The following is a 20,120-nucleotide window of genomic DNA, read 5'->3' as shown; positions in this document are numbered from 1 at the left end:
TCTTTAGGGTTTTCTATACATAAAATCATGTCATCTGCAAATAGTGACAGTTTCACTTCTTCCTTTCCAGTGTGGATCCCTTTTATTTCTTTTTCTGGCCTGATTGCTGCAGCTAAGTCCTCCAATAATATGTTAAATAAGAGTGGTGAAAGTGAGCATCCTTGACTGGTTCCTGTTCTTAGAAGGAGAGCTTTCAGTTTTTCTCCATTGAGAATGATATTAGCTGTGGGTTTGTCACATATGACCTTTATTATGTTGAGGTACTTCCTTTCTATACCCATTTTATTCAGATTTGTATCACAAATGGATGTTGTATCTTGTCAAATGCTTTTTCTGCATCTATTGAAATGATCCTGTGATTTTTATTTTTCATTTTGTTAATGCAGTGTATCACATTGATTGATTTATGGATGATGAGCCATCCCTGCCTCCCTGTAATAAATCCTACTTGATCTTGGCGTATGATCTTTTTAATGTATTGTTGTATGCAATTTGCTAGTATTTTGTTGAGGGTTTTTGAATCCATGTTCATCAGTGATATTGGCCTGTAATTTTCTTTTTTTTCTGTTGTCCTTGTCTGGTTTTGGTATCAGGGTAATGCTGGCTTCATAGAATGAGTTAGAAAGCTTGTCCTTCTCTTCAAAGTTTTGAAGAATTTGAGAAGGATAGGTAGTAAGTCTTCTTTGAATGTTTGGTAGAATTCACCAGGGAAGCCATCTGATCCTGGACTTTTATTTTTGGAGAGGTTTTTGGTTACTGTTTTGATCTCCTTACTGGTAATTGGTCTATTCAAATTCCCTATTTCTTCTTGATTCAGTTTTGGAAAGTTTTATGATTCTAAGAATTTATCAATTTCTTCTAGATTATCCATTTTGTTGGCGTATAACTTTTTGTAGTATTCTCTTATAATCTTTTGTATTTCTGTGTGTCTGTTGCAATTTCTCCACTTTCATTTCTGATTTTATTTATTTGAGCCTTCTTTCTTTTTTCCTTGTGATTCTAGCTAAAGGTTTGTCAATGTTCTTCATCTTTTCAAAGAACCAGTTCTTGGTTTCATTGATTTTTTCTATTGGTTTTTAGTCTCTATTTAATTTATTTCTGCTCTGATTTTTATTATTTCTTCCTCCTACTGATTTTTGGGCTTTGTTTGTTCTTCTTTTTCCAGTTCCTTTAGGTACACTTTTAGATTGTTTATTTGATATTTTTCTTGTTTGTTGAGGTAGGCCTGTATTGCTATAATGTTCCCTCTTAGAACTGCTTTTGCTGTATCCCATAGATTTTGGCATGTTGTATTTTCATTTGTCTCCAGGTGTTTTTTGATTTCACCTTTGATTTCTTCATTGACCCAATCACTGCTCAGTAGCATTTTGTTTAATCTTCGCATGTTTGTGGCTTTTCTGATTTTCTTGGTGTAGTTGATTTCTAGTTTCAAATCTTTGTGGTCAGAAAAGATGCTTGGTATTATTTCAATCTTCTTAAATTTATTGAGACTTGTTTTGTGGCCCAATATGTGATCAATCCTGGAGAATGTTCCATGTGACTTCGAAAAGAACGTGTATTCTGTGGTTTTTGGATGGAGTGTTCTGTATATATCTACTAAGACCATCTAGTCTAATGTGTCATTTAAGGCCACTTTCTCCTTACTGATCTTCTGTTTGGATGATCTATCCATTGGTGTAAGTGGAGTGTTAAAGTCCCCTACTATTATTGTGTTACTGTCTATTTCCCCTTTTATGTCTGTTAATAATTGCTTTATATATTTAGGTGCTCCTATGTTGGGTGCATAGATATTTACAAGTGTTACATCCTCTTGTTGGATTATTCCCTTTATCATTATGTAGTCCCTTCTTTGTCTCTTGTTGCAGTTTTTGTTTTAAAGTCTATTTTGTCTGATCTAAGTACTGCTACCCCCAGTTTCTTTTCTTTGCCTTTTGCATGGAGTATCTTTTTCCACCTCTTTACTTTTAGTTTGTGAGTGTCTTTAGGTCTGAAGTGTGTCTCTTGTATGCAGCATATATATGGATCTTGTTTTTTTATCCAATTGGCCACCCTATGCCTTTTGATTGGAGAATTTAGTCCATTGACATTTAAAGTAGCTATTGCTAAATATGTAGTTATTGCCTTTTTGTTACTTTTTTCTGGGTGTTTTAGTAGTTTTTCTGTTCTTTTCTTCTTCTCTTGCTCTCTTCCCTTGTGGTTTGATGGCTCTCTTTAGTATTATGTTTAGGTTCCTTTTTCTTAATTATTTGTGTATTTATTATAGGTTTCTGGTTTGTGATTACCATGGGGTTCATATATGATAATCTACACATATAGCAATCTATATTGAGTTGATAGTCTCTTTAGTTTGACCTCTTTCTAAAAGCTCCACTCTTTTACTCCTCTCCTCCCACATTTTATGTTTTTGATATCATATCTAACCTTTTATTTTGTGTGTGTGTATCCATTACCCCCTTATCACTGAAATATGTAATTTTAGTACTTTTGTCTTTTGATCTTCCTAAGTGGTTGATCTGCTATTTTACTGTATTTTTACCTTTACCAGTGATATTATTGCCCTTTTGGGGGATAATTTTCTTATTCCTAGCTGTGGCCTTCTCTTTCCCACTTAAATAATCCCTTTAGCATTTCTTGTAAAGCTGGTTTCTTGTTGATAAACTCCTTTAATTTTTGCTTGTTTAGGAAAATCTTTATCTGTCCTTACATTCAGAATGATAACCTTCCTGGGTAGAGTATTCTTGGCTGTAGGTTTTTTCATTTGAAGACTTTGAATATATTGTGCCACTCCCTTCTGTCCCCTATGGTTTCTGCTGAGAAGTCAGCTACTTGACTTATTGGGTTTCCTTTGTATGTCACTTGTTGCCTTTCTCTTGTGGCTTTTAGGATTCTCTCTTTAATTTTGGACGTTTTAATTATAATGTGTCTTGGTGTGGGCCTCTTTGGGTTTGTCTTGTTTGGTGCTCTCTGCTTCTTGTACCTGGATGTCTGTTTCCTCTCTTAGATTAGGAAAGTTTTCAGCTATTATTTCTTCAAATAGATTCTCTGCCCCTTTGTCTCTCTCTCCTCCTTCTGGGACACCTATAATATGAATGTTAGTGCACTTGATGTTGTCCCAGAGTTCCCTTAGACTCTCCTTGTTCTTTTCTCTTTTATCTGTTCAGCGCTGGTGATTTCCTTTAGTCTTTTGTCCAGCTTGCTGAACTGTTCTTTTGCATCATCTATTCTGCTATTGAGTCCCTCTAGTGATTTTTTTATTTCCGGTATTGTATTCTTCATTTCCGATTGGTTCTTTTTTATATTTTCCAAATCTTTGTTGACATTCTCACTGTGTTCATCCATTCTTCCCCCAAGATCAGTGAGCATCCTTATGACTTTTCGTTTGAACTCCTTGTCAGGTAGATTGTTTCCTTTTGTTTCATTTAGTTATTTTTTCTGGGGTTTTGTCCTGGTCCCTTGCTTACAATGCATTCCTTTGCCTCCTCACTTTGCCTCTTTCTCTGTGCTTATGTTTTTGTATTAGGTGGGTCAGCTATGTCTTCTGATCTTGGAGAAGTAGCCTTATGTAGGAGCCACCTTTTGAGGCCCAGCGGTATGCTTCCCTCTTGCCACCAGTTCCAGCTGTTCCAGGTGTGAACCCTGTGTGGGCTACATATGTCTGTCTGTTGTGGCAGGGTTGCTCTTGCTGCAGCTGTGCAGGGAGTCTAAGCCGGCCCCCTGACTGACTTGTTGTAGTGTTCAGCTGTGTGTGGCTGCTATGGACCTTTCAGTCAGTTTATCAAGTTTGGGGAGCCCCAGCACAGTTGGCTGAAAGGTCTAATAGCACATTCCTGTTGCAGTTTTTCTGTTAACTGACTAGGCCCCCACCATGGCTGATTGCAAGGCTCAGGGGCTTACAATTGCTGTGAGCCTCTGGCCTGCAAGGCTGTTGTCAGGTCTCTTTGGATTGCAGGTGAGTGGGGCTGGCCCAAAGCATGGGAGCAGCCAATTGTTTCAGGCTTTGGCTGGCAGGGTTGATCCCCTGTGTGGCTGTTTGAGAAATACAGGTCTTCTGCCACGGATAAGCCAGCCCCATGGCCCACCACACCCACCATCAACACAATCCTGGCCCATGCACACTTTCTGACCCCCTGGAATGGACCCAGTCACCCCACTGCTGGGGCTCCCATGCACTCTACTTATGCCCCACACTCTCCACCCTCTCCTCATGCACACCCTGACCCACAGAGGCGGGCCCACTTGCCTACCTGCAGAGGATCCAAGCACCCAGTCTATGCATGCCGAACACTTTACTGAGGGCTTGCTGAGGGGTAGGACCAGTCCCTAGGGTGGGCTGCTTGCCATGGCTGAGCTGGATTAAATTGGAATTCTAGTGGGCTGGGCAGACCCAGGGCTAACAACCCAAGGGAGGAACTCCAATGGTGTCTGCCAGTATCTATGCCAGATGCCTATACTAGATCACAATAATGGCTGCTGCCAAAGTCTTAGTCCCTAGAGAGGCCCCATCTCTCACCAATATGTACCCAGAGCCTATCAGGTGAGTCTCTTTTCAACAAAGGGCAGTGCACCTTTCTTTCTGGTGATTTTAGGTTGCTTCCCAAAATGGGTGAATTTGTGCATGGGCCCTTTAAGTGCTGATTTTTTTCTGCTTATGTCCAATAGCTTTTCTAGGGGTATTCTCTGTTGTAGTTAATAGCCAGCAAAGCCAGATGTTATGAGACTCGTCTTAGTTGGGCTGAGTCCAAAGGATGCTTATAGTGGCAACTTTGCCCTGCTTGGGTCCCCTACTCCTCCAGGGAAGGCTGCGTACCTTAGGATTGCTCCTGGCCAGCCAACTGTGAAGCTCTGTGGCTCATGAAAGTGGTTTTTTCTCTCCAGACAGAAATTTCTGCCTCTCCTCCCTCAGTCACGACTGTCCCTTGTTGCAGAGGTTCTTTTTATCCAGTTTTCAGTTCTCTCATAGGGGTAATTTTTCTAAAAATAGTTGTAACCTGGTTGTATTTGTGGGAGGAGGTGAGGTCAGAGTCCACTTACACTGCCATCATGACACCTTCTGTATAGTATTTCTTTGAGTGGATGTGGAATAATTCAACAATTTTGTCTTCACAAAATGTGTTGTTTCAATTTCTCTGCTCCTAAAATGATGGTCTCCATAAATCCTTATATATTGACACTCTCAGTTTTTAAAGAGAGATTCTGAGAACTATAATTGCAGGTTAAAATTTATGTGCATTTAAATTTTCAATAGTTACTGTTTCAATAGTTAGCCATTATTTTTCAAAATTATTAGGATAATCTGCTCTCCTACAAACCATGAATTACAGTGTGCATTATGCCACCTCACTGACACAGATAATTATTGTAGATGTCTTTGTTTTACTGCTGATAGGTGAATAACTATCAGTTATTAGGTGAATAACTGTACAATTTTACCATGTACTGTGATATTTGCTATTGGTTTTGGTAATTTGTCTTTATTATATGTATATTTTCTTTTTACTGGGCACTTTTTAGGAATTGTATAGTGTTTTCTTAGCTCATGAAGTTTTCCTCCTTTAGTTTGATAGCTGCTAATACTGAACCATCACTGCATTTTTAAATAAATCACACTTGACTATTTTTTATTATTATTCTTTTAATTTACTTCTGGATTTGCTGTGCCATCTTTTAATTTAGACAGTTGTCTGTGATTTTTCCAAGTGAATCCATCAATGATCTTCTTTTTTACTCTGTCTTCCTCAGGATTTGCTATTAAAGTTACACTTGCTTTATAAAGGAACTATTAAACTTTGTGGGTTTTTCCATATAAATATGCTATAACCATGATTCTCAAAGTTGTATAATCTTCATACATGTTTAACATTATTCAGTAGTCTATACCAGTGGTTTGCAGTGATTTTTATTTTCTTGAATTTTTTATTTTGACTTATTTCTTGACTGGATTAATTCCATCCTTAAGTAGTTCATCTTTTTTTCCCAAGCTTTATTGAGATATAATTGACATATAACATTGTGTAAGTTTAAGGTGTACAATATGGTGATTTGATACACATATATATTGTGAAATGATTATCAAAATAACATTAGTTAATAATACATCCTTCACCTCTCATAATTACCATTTTTTCTGTTGTTATAGTGAGAACATTTAAGAGCTACTCTCTAAGCAATTTCAAGTGTATAATATAGTATTGTTAACTATAGTCATTGTGCTGTCCATAGATTCCCCCAAATTTATTCATCTTATAAATGGAAGTTTGTACCCTGTGGCCATCGCCACATTTTCCCCAACCCCCAGCCCCCAATAACCAACACTCTACTTTCTCTTTCTATGAATTCAGCTTTTTTAGATTCCACATATAAGTGAGATCATACAGTATTTGTCTTTTTCTGTTTAACTTATTTCACTTAGCCTCATTCCCTCAAGGGTAATCCATGTCTTCACAAATGGCAGGATTTCCTCTTTTCATGGCTGAATAATATTCCATTGTGTATATATATATATATATATATATATATATACACTTCACACCTTCTTTTTCTATTCATTGTCAATGGACAATTAGGTTCTTTCCATGTCTTGACTATTATGAATAATGCTGCAATGAACACGGGGTGCAGATATTTCTATGAGACAGTGATTTCATTTCCTCCAGATAAATACCTAGAAGTGGGGTTGCTGGATCTTAAGGTAGTTCTATTTCTAAATTTTTGAGGACCCTCCATACTGTTTTCCATAGTGACTTACCAATTTACATTCCCACCAACAGTGCAAAAGGTTTCCCTTTCTGCCACATCCTTGCCAGCATTTGTTATCTCTTGTCTTTTTAACAATAGCCTTTCTAACAGTGTGAGGTGATATCTCATTGTGGTTTTGATTTGCATTTCCTTGGTGATTAGTGATGTTGACCACTTTTTCATTTACCTGTTAGCTATTTGGATGTCTTCTTTGGAAAAAATGTCTGTTCAGGCCCTTTGTCCATTTTTCAATCGAATTGTTTAGGATTTTTTTGCTATTGAGTTGTATGAGCTCTTTATATACTTTGGATATTAACCCCGTATCAGATATATGGTTTGTAAATATTTTTCCCATTCCCTAGGTTGCCTTGTCATTTTGTTGATTGTTTCTTTTGCTTTTCAGAAGCTTTTTAGTTTATGTTGTACCACCAGTTGATTTTGCTTTTGTTGCTTGTGCTTTTGGTGTCCTTGGCAAAAAATTATTGCCAAGATAAATATCAAGGGGCTTTTTCCCTATGTTTTCTTCTAAGAGTTTTTTGGTTTCAAGTCTTACATATGTGCACCAAAAGACATACAAGAAAGCTCATGACAGCATTATTCATAACGGTCCAAAACAGGAAGCCAACTTAATGTCTGTTAACAATAGAACAGAAAAATAGTAGCATATTCATCAATAGAATATTACAGAAATGGAAAGGAATGAACTTTGGAACTATGGTAGTAATCATATACAACATCGTGGATGGCTCTAAAAATATATTGCTGACTAAGAGCAGATACAGAATAATAACTTCTACATGATCCCATTTTTATGAAGTTCAGAAACTGGCTAAACTAATCTATGGCGTACTTTTCTATACACCAGTTATAATTTTTAACAAAAAACTGTTTGAAAAGATCATTTTGGTTATTATGTGGAAATAGTTTACAGGAGGCAGGAATAGGAAGAGGGAGACCAGTTACAGATCTGTTGCAGTACTCCAGTTGAGAGATGATAGAAGCTTAGACAACGGTTGTGGCAGTGAAGTTGGGACATACCAAACACACTTGGGAAACGTTTAGAGTCCAAAGGACATGCAAATGGATTGAACATGAGGCGAAACAAAGAGAGAGAAATTAAAGATAATTCTAGATCTTTGATATGAGCAATTAGCTGGATAGATTGTGCTGCAATAATGTGATATATTAAGATCAAAAGAATAGATTGAGGCGAGGATTATATTTCAGATATGTGATCATTGAGGTGCTTTTTAAATATTCAAGTGAAATTGCACGTGAACATGTAGAGGCAGTAGCGTCCAGCTCAAGGGAGAGGTTAGACCTGGAGACGTATTTGAGTTCATAGTTTATAAATGGTAGATACCTACACTTATTGTATTTTATATATGTCTACGATTATCTTAGAGTAATTCAAATTTTCTAGAGAGCAATATTAATTTTTCATTCTGCTTAATGCAAAGATTAATATATATGTTCTTGAAATTATTTTTAAAATGGTTTTAAAATAGAATAATATGCACTGTGTGCATACTTACAATTAAGAAGAAAAATGACCAAATGCCACTATTTTTTCTCCCATTGCGACAAATGAAGGAAATCACATATGTCAAGAAAACAAGAGATGAAACATATCCAATGCTACACAGGATCTGCAAATAAAAATATTAAAGTTGGATAAGGTAAACACTTTCTAAGAAAGTATTCACCCTTAACCACAACTTTCCAAATTATTCTATAGCAAAGGTAATTTGAAGTTCTTTGGTTTGTCATTAATATTACTGCATTCATGATAAATAGCCTAATAAAACGATCTCATAATTTTTGTCACTTACCTGAACTAACAAGTTTTCAATTATAAATATAATCTCATCTGGGCTAAAAACATAATCCATTATTTGCATTAGAAGGAGGATCAAGAAGTTCAGTGGAATATCCACCAGCGCCTGCCCGAACCAGTAAGCAGAAGGATAGAGGCCTGAAATCCTCAGTTGGGAATGAACTTTTTTCTGATAAAGAAATAGAGGAATCATTAAAAGGTCCGAAACAGTTGAGGCTTGAGAAATTGCAAATGGGTAGTCACAAAAGCATTCATTTTCTCTATGTCCCTTCCAGATAATATGCTGATTTAAGAAATGACACAGTCACTTGTCACACTCCTGCTTCAGGGGCATTAATAACACTGTAAACCACAGGATGACTTCATCATCTAAAGGGAAAATGCACCAACATGACCAGCTCACATTCCATCACTGAATGACTGGGCAGTCCCTCAATGAGAAAATACCTGTTCTTTTCTTTCCAAAGCTACTCTTCCCTTTGACACTGTAAAGACTTGCAAATTGTAAAAGACTCAAGAGATGCAGGTTTGCAATTTCCTGTAAGATTCTTAAATTTTATGCGGAATGTAAACAGTGCATTTATAACTGGCATTTTATTTGGGGTCTAAGAAATGATCATCTAATGAGCCAATTCCAAAAAAATTCTTTAGGTTGGCATAAGAAGACTTCTGTTAAAATGTGACACATTTTCTTGAACTAAACCACAGTTTTCATGATTACATGTAAAACTAGTACGTGGATTTTGACATTGTGACCTATTGTAAGCCATGTTGTTGCAGTGGTTGTCTTAATACAAGGTTTTAAAATGTAACTTGGACTTTTCTAACAGTAAAGCACAAAAACAATTAAACTTTTCAATCTAAAATTGAGTCTCTATAAAGAGATTCATTAGGGAAAAAGTTGAAAGGCAGATAAATATTCTGGAATTTTTTCTGCTTCTGGGAGGAAGCAGAAAAGAGAATGATAGTGAGGATACATTAGAGGGCTTGATTTTTCCTTTTCATTAGTTTGTTCAGTATATATTTACTGAGCATGCACCATGTGCCTGGCTTTGTGTTAGTCCTGGAGCTCTTGTGGAGTTTAAGTTGCAGAAGGGAAGGGAGACAAAGGCAATAAACAAATAAGTATAGCAATAACTATGTAATTAAAATTGTTAAAATTAAAGAAGTAAAATTAAAAGTATTAAAATTCAGAGTCACATAAGAGCCTTTAGAAGGGAGATAAATTATGACTAGGGGGTCGTGTCAGGGACAGTTTCCTCATGAAGGGTTTGGGTTAGGGTCTAGGCAATGAGGAGTAGTTATCCAGGTGACAGGTCGGAGGTAGTGCAGGCAGAGAGAACAGGAGAGAAGGCCTTACAGTGGGTAGAGTTAATGTTTTTAGGAAACTGAAAAGAAACTAGTGTGACTGGACATAGTTATCAAGGTGATAGTGGCATCAGATCAAAGTGGAGAGAGACACCTGGGACCAGATCATGCATGCTTTTCAGGCTTTAGCAAGGATTTCCTTCTTGCTCCTTAGTCTGATGAGAAACCACTGAAGGGATTTAGGCAGATAATTTACATGGTCATATCTGTACTTTTAAGATATTTCTCTGTCACACTGTGTGGAAAACGGATAAGGAGAAGACTAATGTAGATCCATAGCAAGCAGTTAGGGAGATTGCTGTGCTCATCCAAGAAAGAGATGACAGTGGCTTTGACTAACATGTTGTAGGAGAGATAGAGAAATGTGAAAAGATTCCAGATAAATTTCAGAAGTAAATTCCACGACTTCCCCATTAGCCAAAAGTTAGGTTAGGGAGAGAAGCGTGCCAATGTCATGGAGGTGTCAGTTAAATTTGAATTTTAGACAAATACCTTTCTTTTTTTAGTATAAGTATGTCTCTAATACAGATTGGGACATACTTATACTAAAAAAAATTACTTATTGTTTATCTGATATTGAAGTTTAACTTGGTTTTATTTGCCTAATCTGACAACCACTACAGGAATAGCTCCTAGGTTTTAGTCAAGAGTAAAAGAACGAAAGGTAATCTAATATTTATAGAGATAAGCAACAATGGAGTAGGTAGAATTTAGAGAAAAATATTCCTGCTCTGATGATGCTTATTCCTAGTGGGAAGGAGATTATTAACAAAAATGTGAGAAGTTTCAGACAGCAATAAGCACTGTGCACAGATTTTTTAAATGAGCTCGTGTGACAGTGATGGGGAATGTATTTTAGGTTTGGTAGGCAGGAAGGAGTCTCTGTTTAAATAATATTTGCACTGAAATCTGAATGACAAGAAGAAGTCAGCTGTGCAAAGAACAGGAGGAAGAACATTGCAGCCAGAAGGAACAGCCAATGCAAAGGCGCAGAGATGAGAATGGTGTTGGCATGCTTGAGAATCAGAAAGAAATGTGGAGTGGGTAGAGGAGGAGACTGCAATAAGAAAAGGTTGACAGATAGGGGACAGATCACACTGGACTCTGCTAGACAAAGTGAGGAATTAGGATTTAATTCTAGGTGCAGAAAGAAGTCACTGGAGGTTGTTACTGGAGGTAAGGTAGTGATTAAAACTTTTGAAAGCTTGCTCTGGATGTGTATACAGAATTAACTGCAAATAAGGAGACCAGCAAGTAGCTATCGCAGTGGTTCAGGCAAAGAATGAAGATGGCTTAGACCAGGATGAAAATAGTAGAGATGGAAAGAAGTGAATGGATTTGATACATTCAAGGTAGAGCTTAAAGGAATTCCTGACGGATTAGACAAGGGAGCTAAAAGAAAGAGAGAAGCAAAGACAACTCCAAAATTCTGTACTAGAGCAACTGTAGATGGCAACCCCATTTACTGAGATGGGAAAGTTGGGGGATGAGCAGATCTAGCCAGGAAAATCACAAGTTTTCTTTTGCCCATGTTTGAAATGTCCACTAGGCATCAATGTAGAGCTATAAAGAAGTCTGTTATATATATGGAAGTCAGGAATTGGGGAAATAGCTGAAAAGGGACCCCAGGACTAAACCCTGGACATTTGGAAATCAAGCACTGGCATTTATAGGAAACTTACTATACGCCAGATATTGTTCTAAGTAATTCATAGGTATTATTTCACCACATCCTCACAGGAACCTATTTAAAATAGATGCAATTATTATTCCCAATTTATGAGAGACAAAAGTGAGACACTGAGTCATTAATCAATTTCCAGATGTTCATACAGCTTGACAATGGACTAGTCAAAATTTGAATGAAACAGGTTGATTCCAAAAAACAAGTGAGAAGCAGTGACAAGAGCGGTAACAGAAAGTGGTGAAAGTATGGTCTCATAAAAGTGAAAGAATTGTATTTGTGTTTCTCATGGGAGACGTTGCTAAAGATAGGAATAGTTTAACAGAAGAATAAATGAAAATTAATTCAAGTCCATCAATGACATCTCCTGAATTCTCCTAAGGCTCAACAGCACAAAGGCAGCATCAGCTGATGGTGCTAAGGACATGGACACACAGGAAAGGGCCTTTGCATGGCACAGAAGTACCATGGAGAGGCAGAAGGACTCTGTTACAGGCTTCTTGAATTTTTATAGAGGAATCACAAAAATGAAGCTTTAAAGGAACAGTCTTTTCAACAAAAAACCAAAGTGCTGGGTAAAATTTTTAGGGCTGTTTAATTGAGTAACATAACCACCATCTGGAAAGTGGAAACTATCATTGAGAGAAGGGATGTGACTACATCAGTGGGTGTCTAGAAATAAAACTCTAAGTGATATACTGGATAAAACTGCATTCCTTGTTAGTTGATGATATCTTCTAAGCTGTCTTTCCTGAGGTCTCACATTTGTTTAAGAAAAATAGCGTTTTCTTCATATTTGCCAACCTTTTATCAAAGCGCTTAACTGTTCATTGTGTCAAGCACATAAATTAGGTGCACCACTTACATATAAATTTATGGTCATAAAATGGGGAAAGATTCTCTGGGTATTAAGAACATGGAAGGACTTTGTTAACTCTTCTTACTTTATAGTCACCGAAGCTGCTCATCGCGATGTAAGGAGTAAAACAGGCTGCCACGAGTATCCAGAAGGAGGCATTACTCAGGAACTCATAAGCCATGTGTTCCTGAAATTATACAGAACATGTGAGCTGATGGCAATTGAGCTTATGATTCATTTGTACTTTCTTGACTAAATCCTTCAAATAAATGAATCAATCTTACCACTCAAAGCACTTCCCAAGGTCCTCTTTGCAACTTCTTACCCACATTCATTTTTAATCATGTGTTGCAGCAACTTGGACATTTTGAACAAGTGTCCTGATTTACTTATGATGAAGAAAGCTCCACCAAGTTGTATGACTTGGCTAATGTCCTACAGTTAATAACTCATGAGGTTTAACCATCATAGACCAATTCGTATTGGCCCTATTTTATCTTGTTGTCTCAATAACAAAATATCAAAGTAAAATATTTTGCTGGGGCAATGAGCAAAAACTGCAAGTCATGTAGCTGGAGCATGCTCAGAAGACAGAAACCTTGTCCTCAGATGACCTTGAGCCACCTAGGAACTAGAAGTTCCCTAACCACAGAACTTGATGTGAACAGAAAGTGGTGCAGGGAACCTAGTAAGAAACGAGGGGTCTCTTGACTTGTAGCACACTGGACTTATAAGACTGGTACACTCCCACCTCCAATCAGATTCCACCAAGCTAGTGTTTTACATAATGACTCCCACTCCCAACTCCTTAAAAATCTGTACCCGCTTCAGCTCAGGGAGACAAAGTTGAGCCTTGCCTCCTGTCTCCTTGCTGGTCGACCTTGCAATAAAGCCTTTCTTCTCTCAAAAGCTGGTGCTGTAGTATTGGTTTCTATTTGCATCAGGCAGTGAGCCCTTGCTTGGTGATAAGGTAAGCATAAAACTTCTGCTCTCTGACATCATGATGGCAACATTTAGGCTGATGTTTTAATAGACAATGGAATTTGTGGACTGTCAATGGAGGAGCTTTTTTGCTACTATCCAAAATTGGTGGCAAATCAGTTCAGTTCAACATTTATGAAGAATCATTCCTCTGGCTCAACATAATGCATAAGGAACAAACTCAAATGCCTCCAGGAACTTGGCAGATATAAGTTAATGAGTAGGTGGACGTTAGGAAATACCAGTGGTGGGGCTTGGAAAAAATGGTCAGCACACATTCCACATAAAGGCATTGAATTTTAAAAAGTTCAAAATCCTGTACAGGTGAGAAAGGGCCCTGTTTTTGCTAGAAGCCTTGATTTGATCTACAATCAGTTGTCTCACTATACTGCAAGTTATCTGAGGTCAGGTATCATGAGTTTTAAGATCTTACTTTTTTCTTGGCCCCTCCTAAAACTTAGTGCCCCCTGGAGACCTTACAGCACATAAAACTGCCTGAATAAAGACGCATATGTAGAGATGAGGCCCTGGAAGGTGAAGAAAGGGTACCGAGGACCACCTCATCCATTTGATATCCTTACCTATGGTCGCCCTTGTTGATTTTCCAGATTTGGAAGATCTTTGAGGATGGGAAATTCACAATTAGTCTCAACAGCCAGCCCCCTTACTCACAACTTGATTCATAAATAACGTTTTATGTCTGTGTTAGATTATACCCACCCACAGTCAAGTTTAGTGGGGCTTATCCTGGAGGGACCCACAGAGACACTTGATATCAACTGGGTAGTTTGGTCAGGTGAAGACGTGCAGGAGCAGCTGGTTGGGAACACTTCGGGACACTCTGATAGATGGTTAAAGTCATTGAGTGGAGTCAGAAACAAGATCTGAGCTACAGTGAGCTCTTTGCTTTAGGATCAAGGAGAATATGCTTGCAGAATTGTAGAAGAATGCCAGGGGCTGGGTGGAGAAATCAGGAGCAATTCAAATAGAGAGAATTTATTTACACATGAACTTAAGGTCAGCAGGGCTAGAGGGTAGCAAATATTTGTAGTAAAGACATCTTTAAAGACATCTTTTTAAAGGCAGGAGCTCAGGTTAGGTGGTTTACTCATTCTTGGGAGCACTCTATTCTTGGTTATCCAGATAATGGACTTGTCTCTTCCAATATAACAGCTAATGAAACATACCAGCACCTCTATGCACTGCAGGTTCCTCAGCTGTACAATAATAGCAATAATAATAATAATACGACCCATCTCAAAGTCTTGTTAGAACGTTTAAATATGATAATACATGTAAATCACATGGTAAATGTTCTAAATGTTCTAAATATTCGAGGTTCACTTGGGACCTCACATGAATAAGGAGACAGTTGTTTCTGCTCTAGAGATTTCAGAAGGAAGGAGGACTGCTGAAATGTGGCTCAATAAGACAATGGTATGAGGTGCTGATGAAGAAGATGAGGCAACCCTCATCACATCCCAAATCTCTATTACTTTCAATCAGTGGACAAGAGGCACTCAACAGTACTCATAGCTCTTTTTAAAAAGCACGGAGGTTAAAGAGGGGAATAAGTTGTTAAACTATGTGGATGATGGCCATATCAAACAATGAACAATGCAAACTGGAGAAGGCTTGACGGTGTGGGTTTTTCTACAGAAACCTAAGAGACATTTTGCTCTGCAACAGCAAGTGTGTCTTCATCTACAGAAGGGACTTGGGTCAAAGCTAAACACTACCACAAGACAATCACACGGGTCACCTAGACTGTGGCACCCACATAAGTAGAAGGTGCCAGTAGCACGTACAACTAGAGAAAGCAGGGATGTTTTCACAGCACCATTTCTTTCTATCTTGATCTCTCCATCCTTCCCTTCTGCTCCCAGCCCCAGCCTCATTCTACTCAGAAGGGAGAAGAGCAAGGTCACTGTCTCTTTCTATTTCAAGATGTTAGACAATAAAAAGGAATGAAAGAGCAAATCACACCACCACCACTTGCCCCAGTCCACATCCCTTGGGCCACAAGTTGACTCCCACTGTTCGAATTGGCTAGGAACTTGAAGTTTGGGACAGCACTGGAATAATTCTCAATAACAAAAAGTGACCAGGAAGCTATAGAATATGCCTAAAGTGTCATTTGGGCAAAGAGAGATTCAACATAGCAAGATGAAAGAGACGACTTGAAGACACGGATTTGCAGACCCTCCTCCTACCAGGAGATTCTGACTCAGAGTCTGAGCAGACCTGGCAAATCATATTTTAAACAAGAACTACTTCCAGTTCTAATTCAGCCAGTCCCCCATCTAGACAGAGCTGAAAGATCTTTAATGGAAACTTGATGCGTTCCCTAGAAAACTAATATTAAATTCAATGATGACAATAAGTACAATTTATTGAGCACCTATGGTTTTCAAGGTTTACATGCCTTATTGTTCGTCTTTACAATAGCTCAGCCAACTCAGCCTGCTGCTCACATTGCCTCATTTACTTCTTAAAACCTTTGTGATAAAGTTTTTATCCATATTTTTTTGTGGATTGGTGAACCAACACTTACAGAAGTCAAGTTGTTAAGAAGGTCACGTAGTTTGGCCTTTCAGTTGGCTGTTTTAACCACGTGCTACTAAGGCCACAGATGGTGACAGATCGAAGACCAGAAGTCATCATTTCTTTTTCCCAGTTAATTGTATTATCTGCTGTTCCATTGACCCTAAGTCATCTGATTAACATCATAATGTTATGTAATCACACCTAAATATTGTGTGTGTATATACATGTGTGTATGTAGTAATTAATATGTATATAAAACATAAACTTATTCAAGAATAAGTTCATAAAAATTAACATGATGTTATTGCAAGTATTTTCTGAAAGCTTCTTGTGGCTCAGTATAAGTGAGATATTATACTTACTTCAAAGTATGTGCTTCTGTCAGTCTGAATGTGTTCTGAAGAATTAAAAATTCCAAGTAGCCCATTGCTAATGATATCCATGAGGACAGGAAAGCAATTCAGCCTTTTGGTATTACATGCTATTGAAAATCTGTAACTCTAAAATATAATAAATATGCATTTTAAGTCCTGAGAAAGTGAATACAAAATTTAATGAAAGAATAAAGTAGGAAATCATTCAAATTATTGGCAATACAGTAAGGTTAAAGCACTGAATGTGATCGATATCACCATCACCCATATTATCCCATTAATTCCCAATATACCTCTAGGAATCCAGTATTTTGGTCTCTACCTACCACAGCATCAGCCATATGGCTATTTATGCCTTAACTCTCACAAAGCGAAATATCCCAAATGATTTTTAGGAGCAACACTATCAAACTCTATAATGCAACCTCACCTTAACAGGGTAGTAGGCTTTGTTTCAAAACATAATGCATTCATTTTATAAATAAAGAATGTCTGAATACTTGGAAAGCAGGAGGCAGGTAGCTGTTGTAATGAAAGCTTTTCACAAATACTGAGCTTGTAATAGCAATACTACATTAAAATCTCTTTTAAAATGACATATACATATATTAAAATGATTATTTGTCCCTCAAATAAAAAGAATTTAAATAAATTATTATCTATATTTGGGTATATATTATCACTATCATAAGTAAATCAAGTATATTGCATCTAACCTAATTACTTAAACTGATGTTTATCAATATTAACGGTGCCATTTTTTAAAACTATTTTTCTGAGTATACTGGAAACTAACTTGATTAAGACATACCAAGGACTAGTTTGATTGAAGGTAATTTCTTACTCTATTTTTGGCATGGAAATTATTTCTGAAAATTAGCTCCAACAAACTGCAAGCGGTCAAGCTTTCCAACACCTAACTGCCTTATTTTATACATTTAACTCTATCCTCTCATCCTTTTCCATCTGTCTGTTATAGGGATCTCAATCCAAACTCCTACAGGGTCTAGGCAGGTAATATAAATGAGTGAAACCGTGTGGAGATACAGCAAGTTGGAAGTAAAGTCCAAGTCTACATGGGGCGACAGTTTCTCAGTTCCAAAGGCAGACTGCCAGAATTGGCATATGGAGGGAAGAGGTTTCAAGAGAAGCCAGAAATTTACAGTTTAATGGGAAATATACCAGTCTTAATATTGCCAAATAAGGCAATTCTCAAATGTTCATGAGCAGACTAATCCCCTGCAGATCTTATGAAAGTGCAGATGCTAACTCAGTGGGTCTGGAGTGGAGCCTGAGATCCTGCATTTCTAACAAGCACCCAGGTGATCCAATGATGCTGATTCATGAACCGCTCTTTGAGTTGCAGAAAACTAAGGCATTTTTTTTTAAACATCAGATAGCTAAGCATAAACATTTATCTGAAGGTTTGACCCATTTGTGTAAAATTTAGCAGGTAGGACTTGAGGTATTTTTCCCACAAAAACCACACAAAAATTTACCATAAAAAATTTAAGAGCTAATATTTCTTTTGTAACTGGAGCTGAAGTGCACAGTAGGCGTTAATTGGATTCATGCTTGGAGGATTCATCAAAATGTCATTGGAGTTAAAATTCAAGTAAGAATAAGATTTAAATTAATTATTGGAATGGAATGCAATTGCTAATAAGATTTAAATTCATTATTAATTATAGTAGTGCATACCATTTAATAAGGAATAAAATCAAAGAAGATTTCATTATATACGGTTTTAACTGAGACTGTGGGCAAATACTTATAGTCCAGCTTCTCCTCTAAAAATGAGAAATATCCCATTTGTTTATGTCAAATTGGCCTTTTGTGTCAGTTGATATGTATTATTCAAATTGTACATTCATATTCCATCTTTAGTGAGATGCAGCAATCAGAGCCCAACATACCTTGTCATCACCTGACACAGTGATCGCACCATTGTACGATGACTCATTGAGCCCATTTCTAGTTCCAAAGGCATCCACTTGCAAAGCTATGTTCTGCTGCTTCAGTGAATGTATAAAGTCATCAATGCTTGATCCTACCATGAAGGTAAAGATCAAAGGAAGTAAAAGTGAAGAAAAACAATGGTCAACTAATATTTGAGAAAAAAATAAACGATGTCACTCAAAGTATAACACAATAAGGACTATCTAAGGATTTCCTTAAGAAGGCAGAATTGATGCTGTGGTACCGAAATCCATTCTAATATCAAGGATATGACAAAGTTCTTTTACCTAGAGCCTAGACATTTACTTATAATTTCTGTTAGTGTAAAAACACTATTTAAAATTAACATTATAATCCTTGAAGATATTAATCTTCTATTTTCTTACAAATTTGGAACAGATTTTTTTTTTCCAGAGACCAAGAATGTATAGTACTTAGAAAACGTTATGGAAAGACCTTGAAGACCAGTCAATGATCCACCTTCTTAAATCCCTTTGTGTTGCTTTGTGCAATAAGCTTTAAGGTTTAAGTAAGGCTGTCATAACGTGTTTCTAAAACAAACTCTTCAATGTGGTATTTTTCATTTTGAAATTAATTTCCTGTTCCACCTCATACGTGCTTTTGAAAACATAAAGAATTTATCTTTCCTTTGTGGTTTATGTTGTCCGGGGAATCTCTCAACAAGAACCAGGATTTAAAAGTTGCATTTTAGCCCCATGTTCACCTGTTTTGTTGATGACCAGTAAGGGGGTCAGAGGAGCTTGCGGTTGTTGTGCCGGTGAGAGGAAGTACATATCAGGAGACAGTCCCCAAGAATAACTTTTTTGATATAACTCATAGAATAGATGTTCCAAAAGCTGAGGGCAAAGGCTAATGCCAAAAAGCAATAATCTACATAGAGGAAAATGTAAAAGAAAACAATTCGTCTCTGGTAACTTTTGTTGGTTTTCAAGTTTGAGCCAATAATGGATGTTATAATAGAAATAAATTATAAACACTAACCAAACACATAAATCATGCTCCCCTCCCCCCATTTTTCTTCTTCCTAAAATGAGATTATTCCTATGTAGCTATCCTTGATATTTTTCTCTCTCTGAATGCCTCCTCCCCCCAAGCTTTGGACGTTTCATTCAAGCTTACGAAGCCTGCTGAGTATGACTCTTAAATCCCTCTCTCCAATGCTCACTTCTTCGCGCTGTCTCATGTCTCAGTCTTGCATTTCTTCCTTTTTCTGGACAACTGCAAACTGGCATATCACCAGCTCCCAGACTTACTACACTCTGAACCTTTTCTCCCTCCTGCTCCCACCTTCTACAAATTACAACATTTTCTCATTCACTTGACCTCCAAAGCTCAGTCATTTTATATTCATTTCCCTCCTTTGAGTCTCTTTTCCAAATGGTTGAAAATTCTCTCTCTCTTATCATCATTATTGCTTGCCTCTTCTTCTCTTTTCCACATTTCAAGTTTGGACCTTAATTATTTCATTCCTGACCTCTTTCAGTATGTCTTAAATGATTGTTTTCCTTGTCTCCAAAGTCTACTATTTCCAAACCAATTTTACACTGTTGCCCAATTAAGTTTCTTGGCATTCTGTTATAATTATATCAATTATCTGTTCAAAATAAAAAATAAAACCTCAATGGTTCCTTATTGTTCATAACGTCCAAACTCTTTAGCTCTGTGCATTATCAAAATTATTTTTACTTTTTTGTACACTCTATGCTACAATTAAGCTAATAACATTTCCTCAGATTCCCGTTGTATCTCCATGCT

At 37.2% G+C, this 20,120-nt stretch overlaps 1 protein-coding gene across 6 annotated transcripts in view; it reads right to left on the bottom strand.

Annotated features, from left to right (window-relative positions):
- Nucleotides 1-20,120, bottom strand: part of ABCA9 (ATP binding cassette subfamily A member 9) — a 65,222-nt gene that overhangs the window by 17,361 nt on the left and 27,741 nt on the right. For all 6 annotated transcript variants that reach the window (XM_070226984.1, XM_070226987.1, XM_070226985.1 and 3 more), the window contains 6 exons: nt 19,069-19,235; nt 18,302-18,435; nt 16,374-16,511; nt 12,569-12,670; nt 8,568-8,741; nt 8,271-8,384 (listed from right to left, as the gene is read on the bottom strand). In XM_070226984.1, coding sequence (XP_070083085.1) covers nt 8,271-8,384; nt 8,568-8,741; nt 12,569-12,670; nt 16,374-16,511; nt 18,302-18,435; nt 19,069-19,235 — 829 coding nt within the window. The remainder of the gene's footprint in view (nt 1-8,270; nt 8,385-8,567; nt 8,742-12,568; nt 12,671-16,373; nt 16,512-18,301; nt 18,436-19,068; nt 19,236-20,120) is intronic.

This window comes from Equus caballus, chromosome 11, assembly GCF_041296265.1.
Source record: "Equus caballus isolate H_3958 breed thoroughbred chromosome 11, TB-T2T, whole genome shotgun sequence".
Lineage (NCBI taxonomy): Eukaryota > Metazoa > Chordata > Mammalia > Perissodactyla > Equidae > Equus > Equus caballus.
Note: the sequence above shows the minus strand (reverse complement) of the source record. Positions and strands in the feature narration are given on the sequence as shown.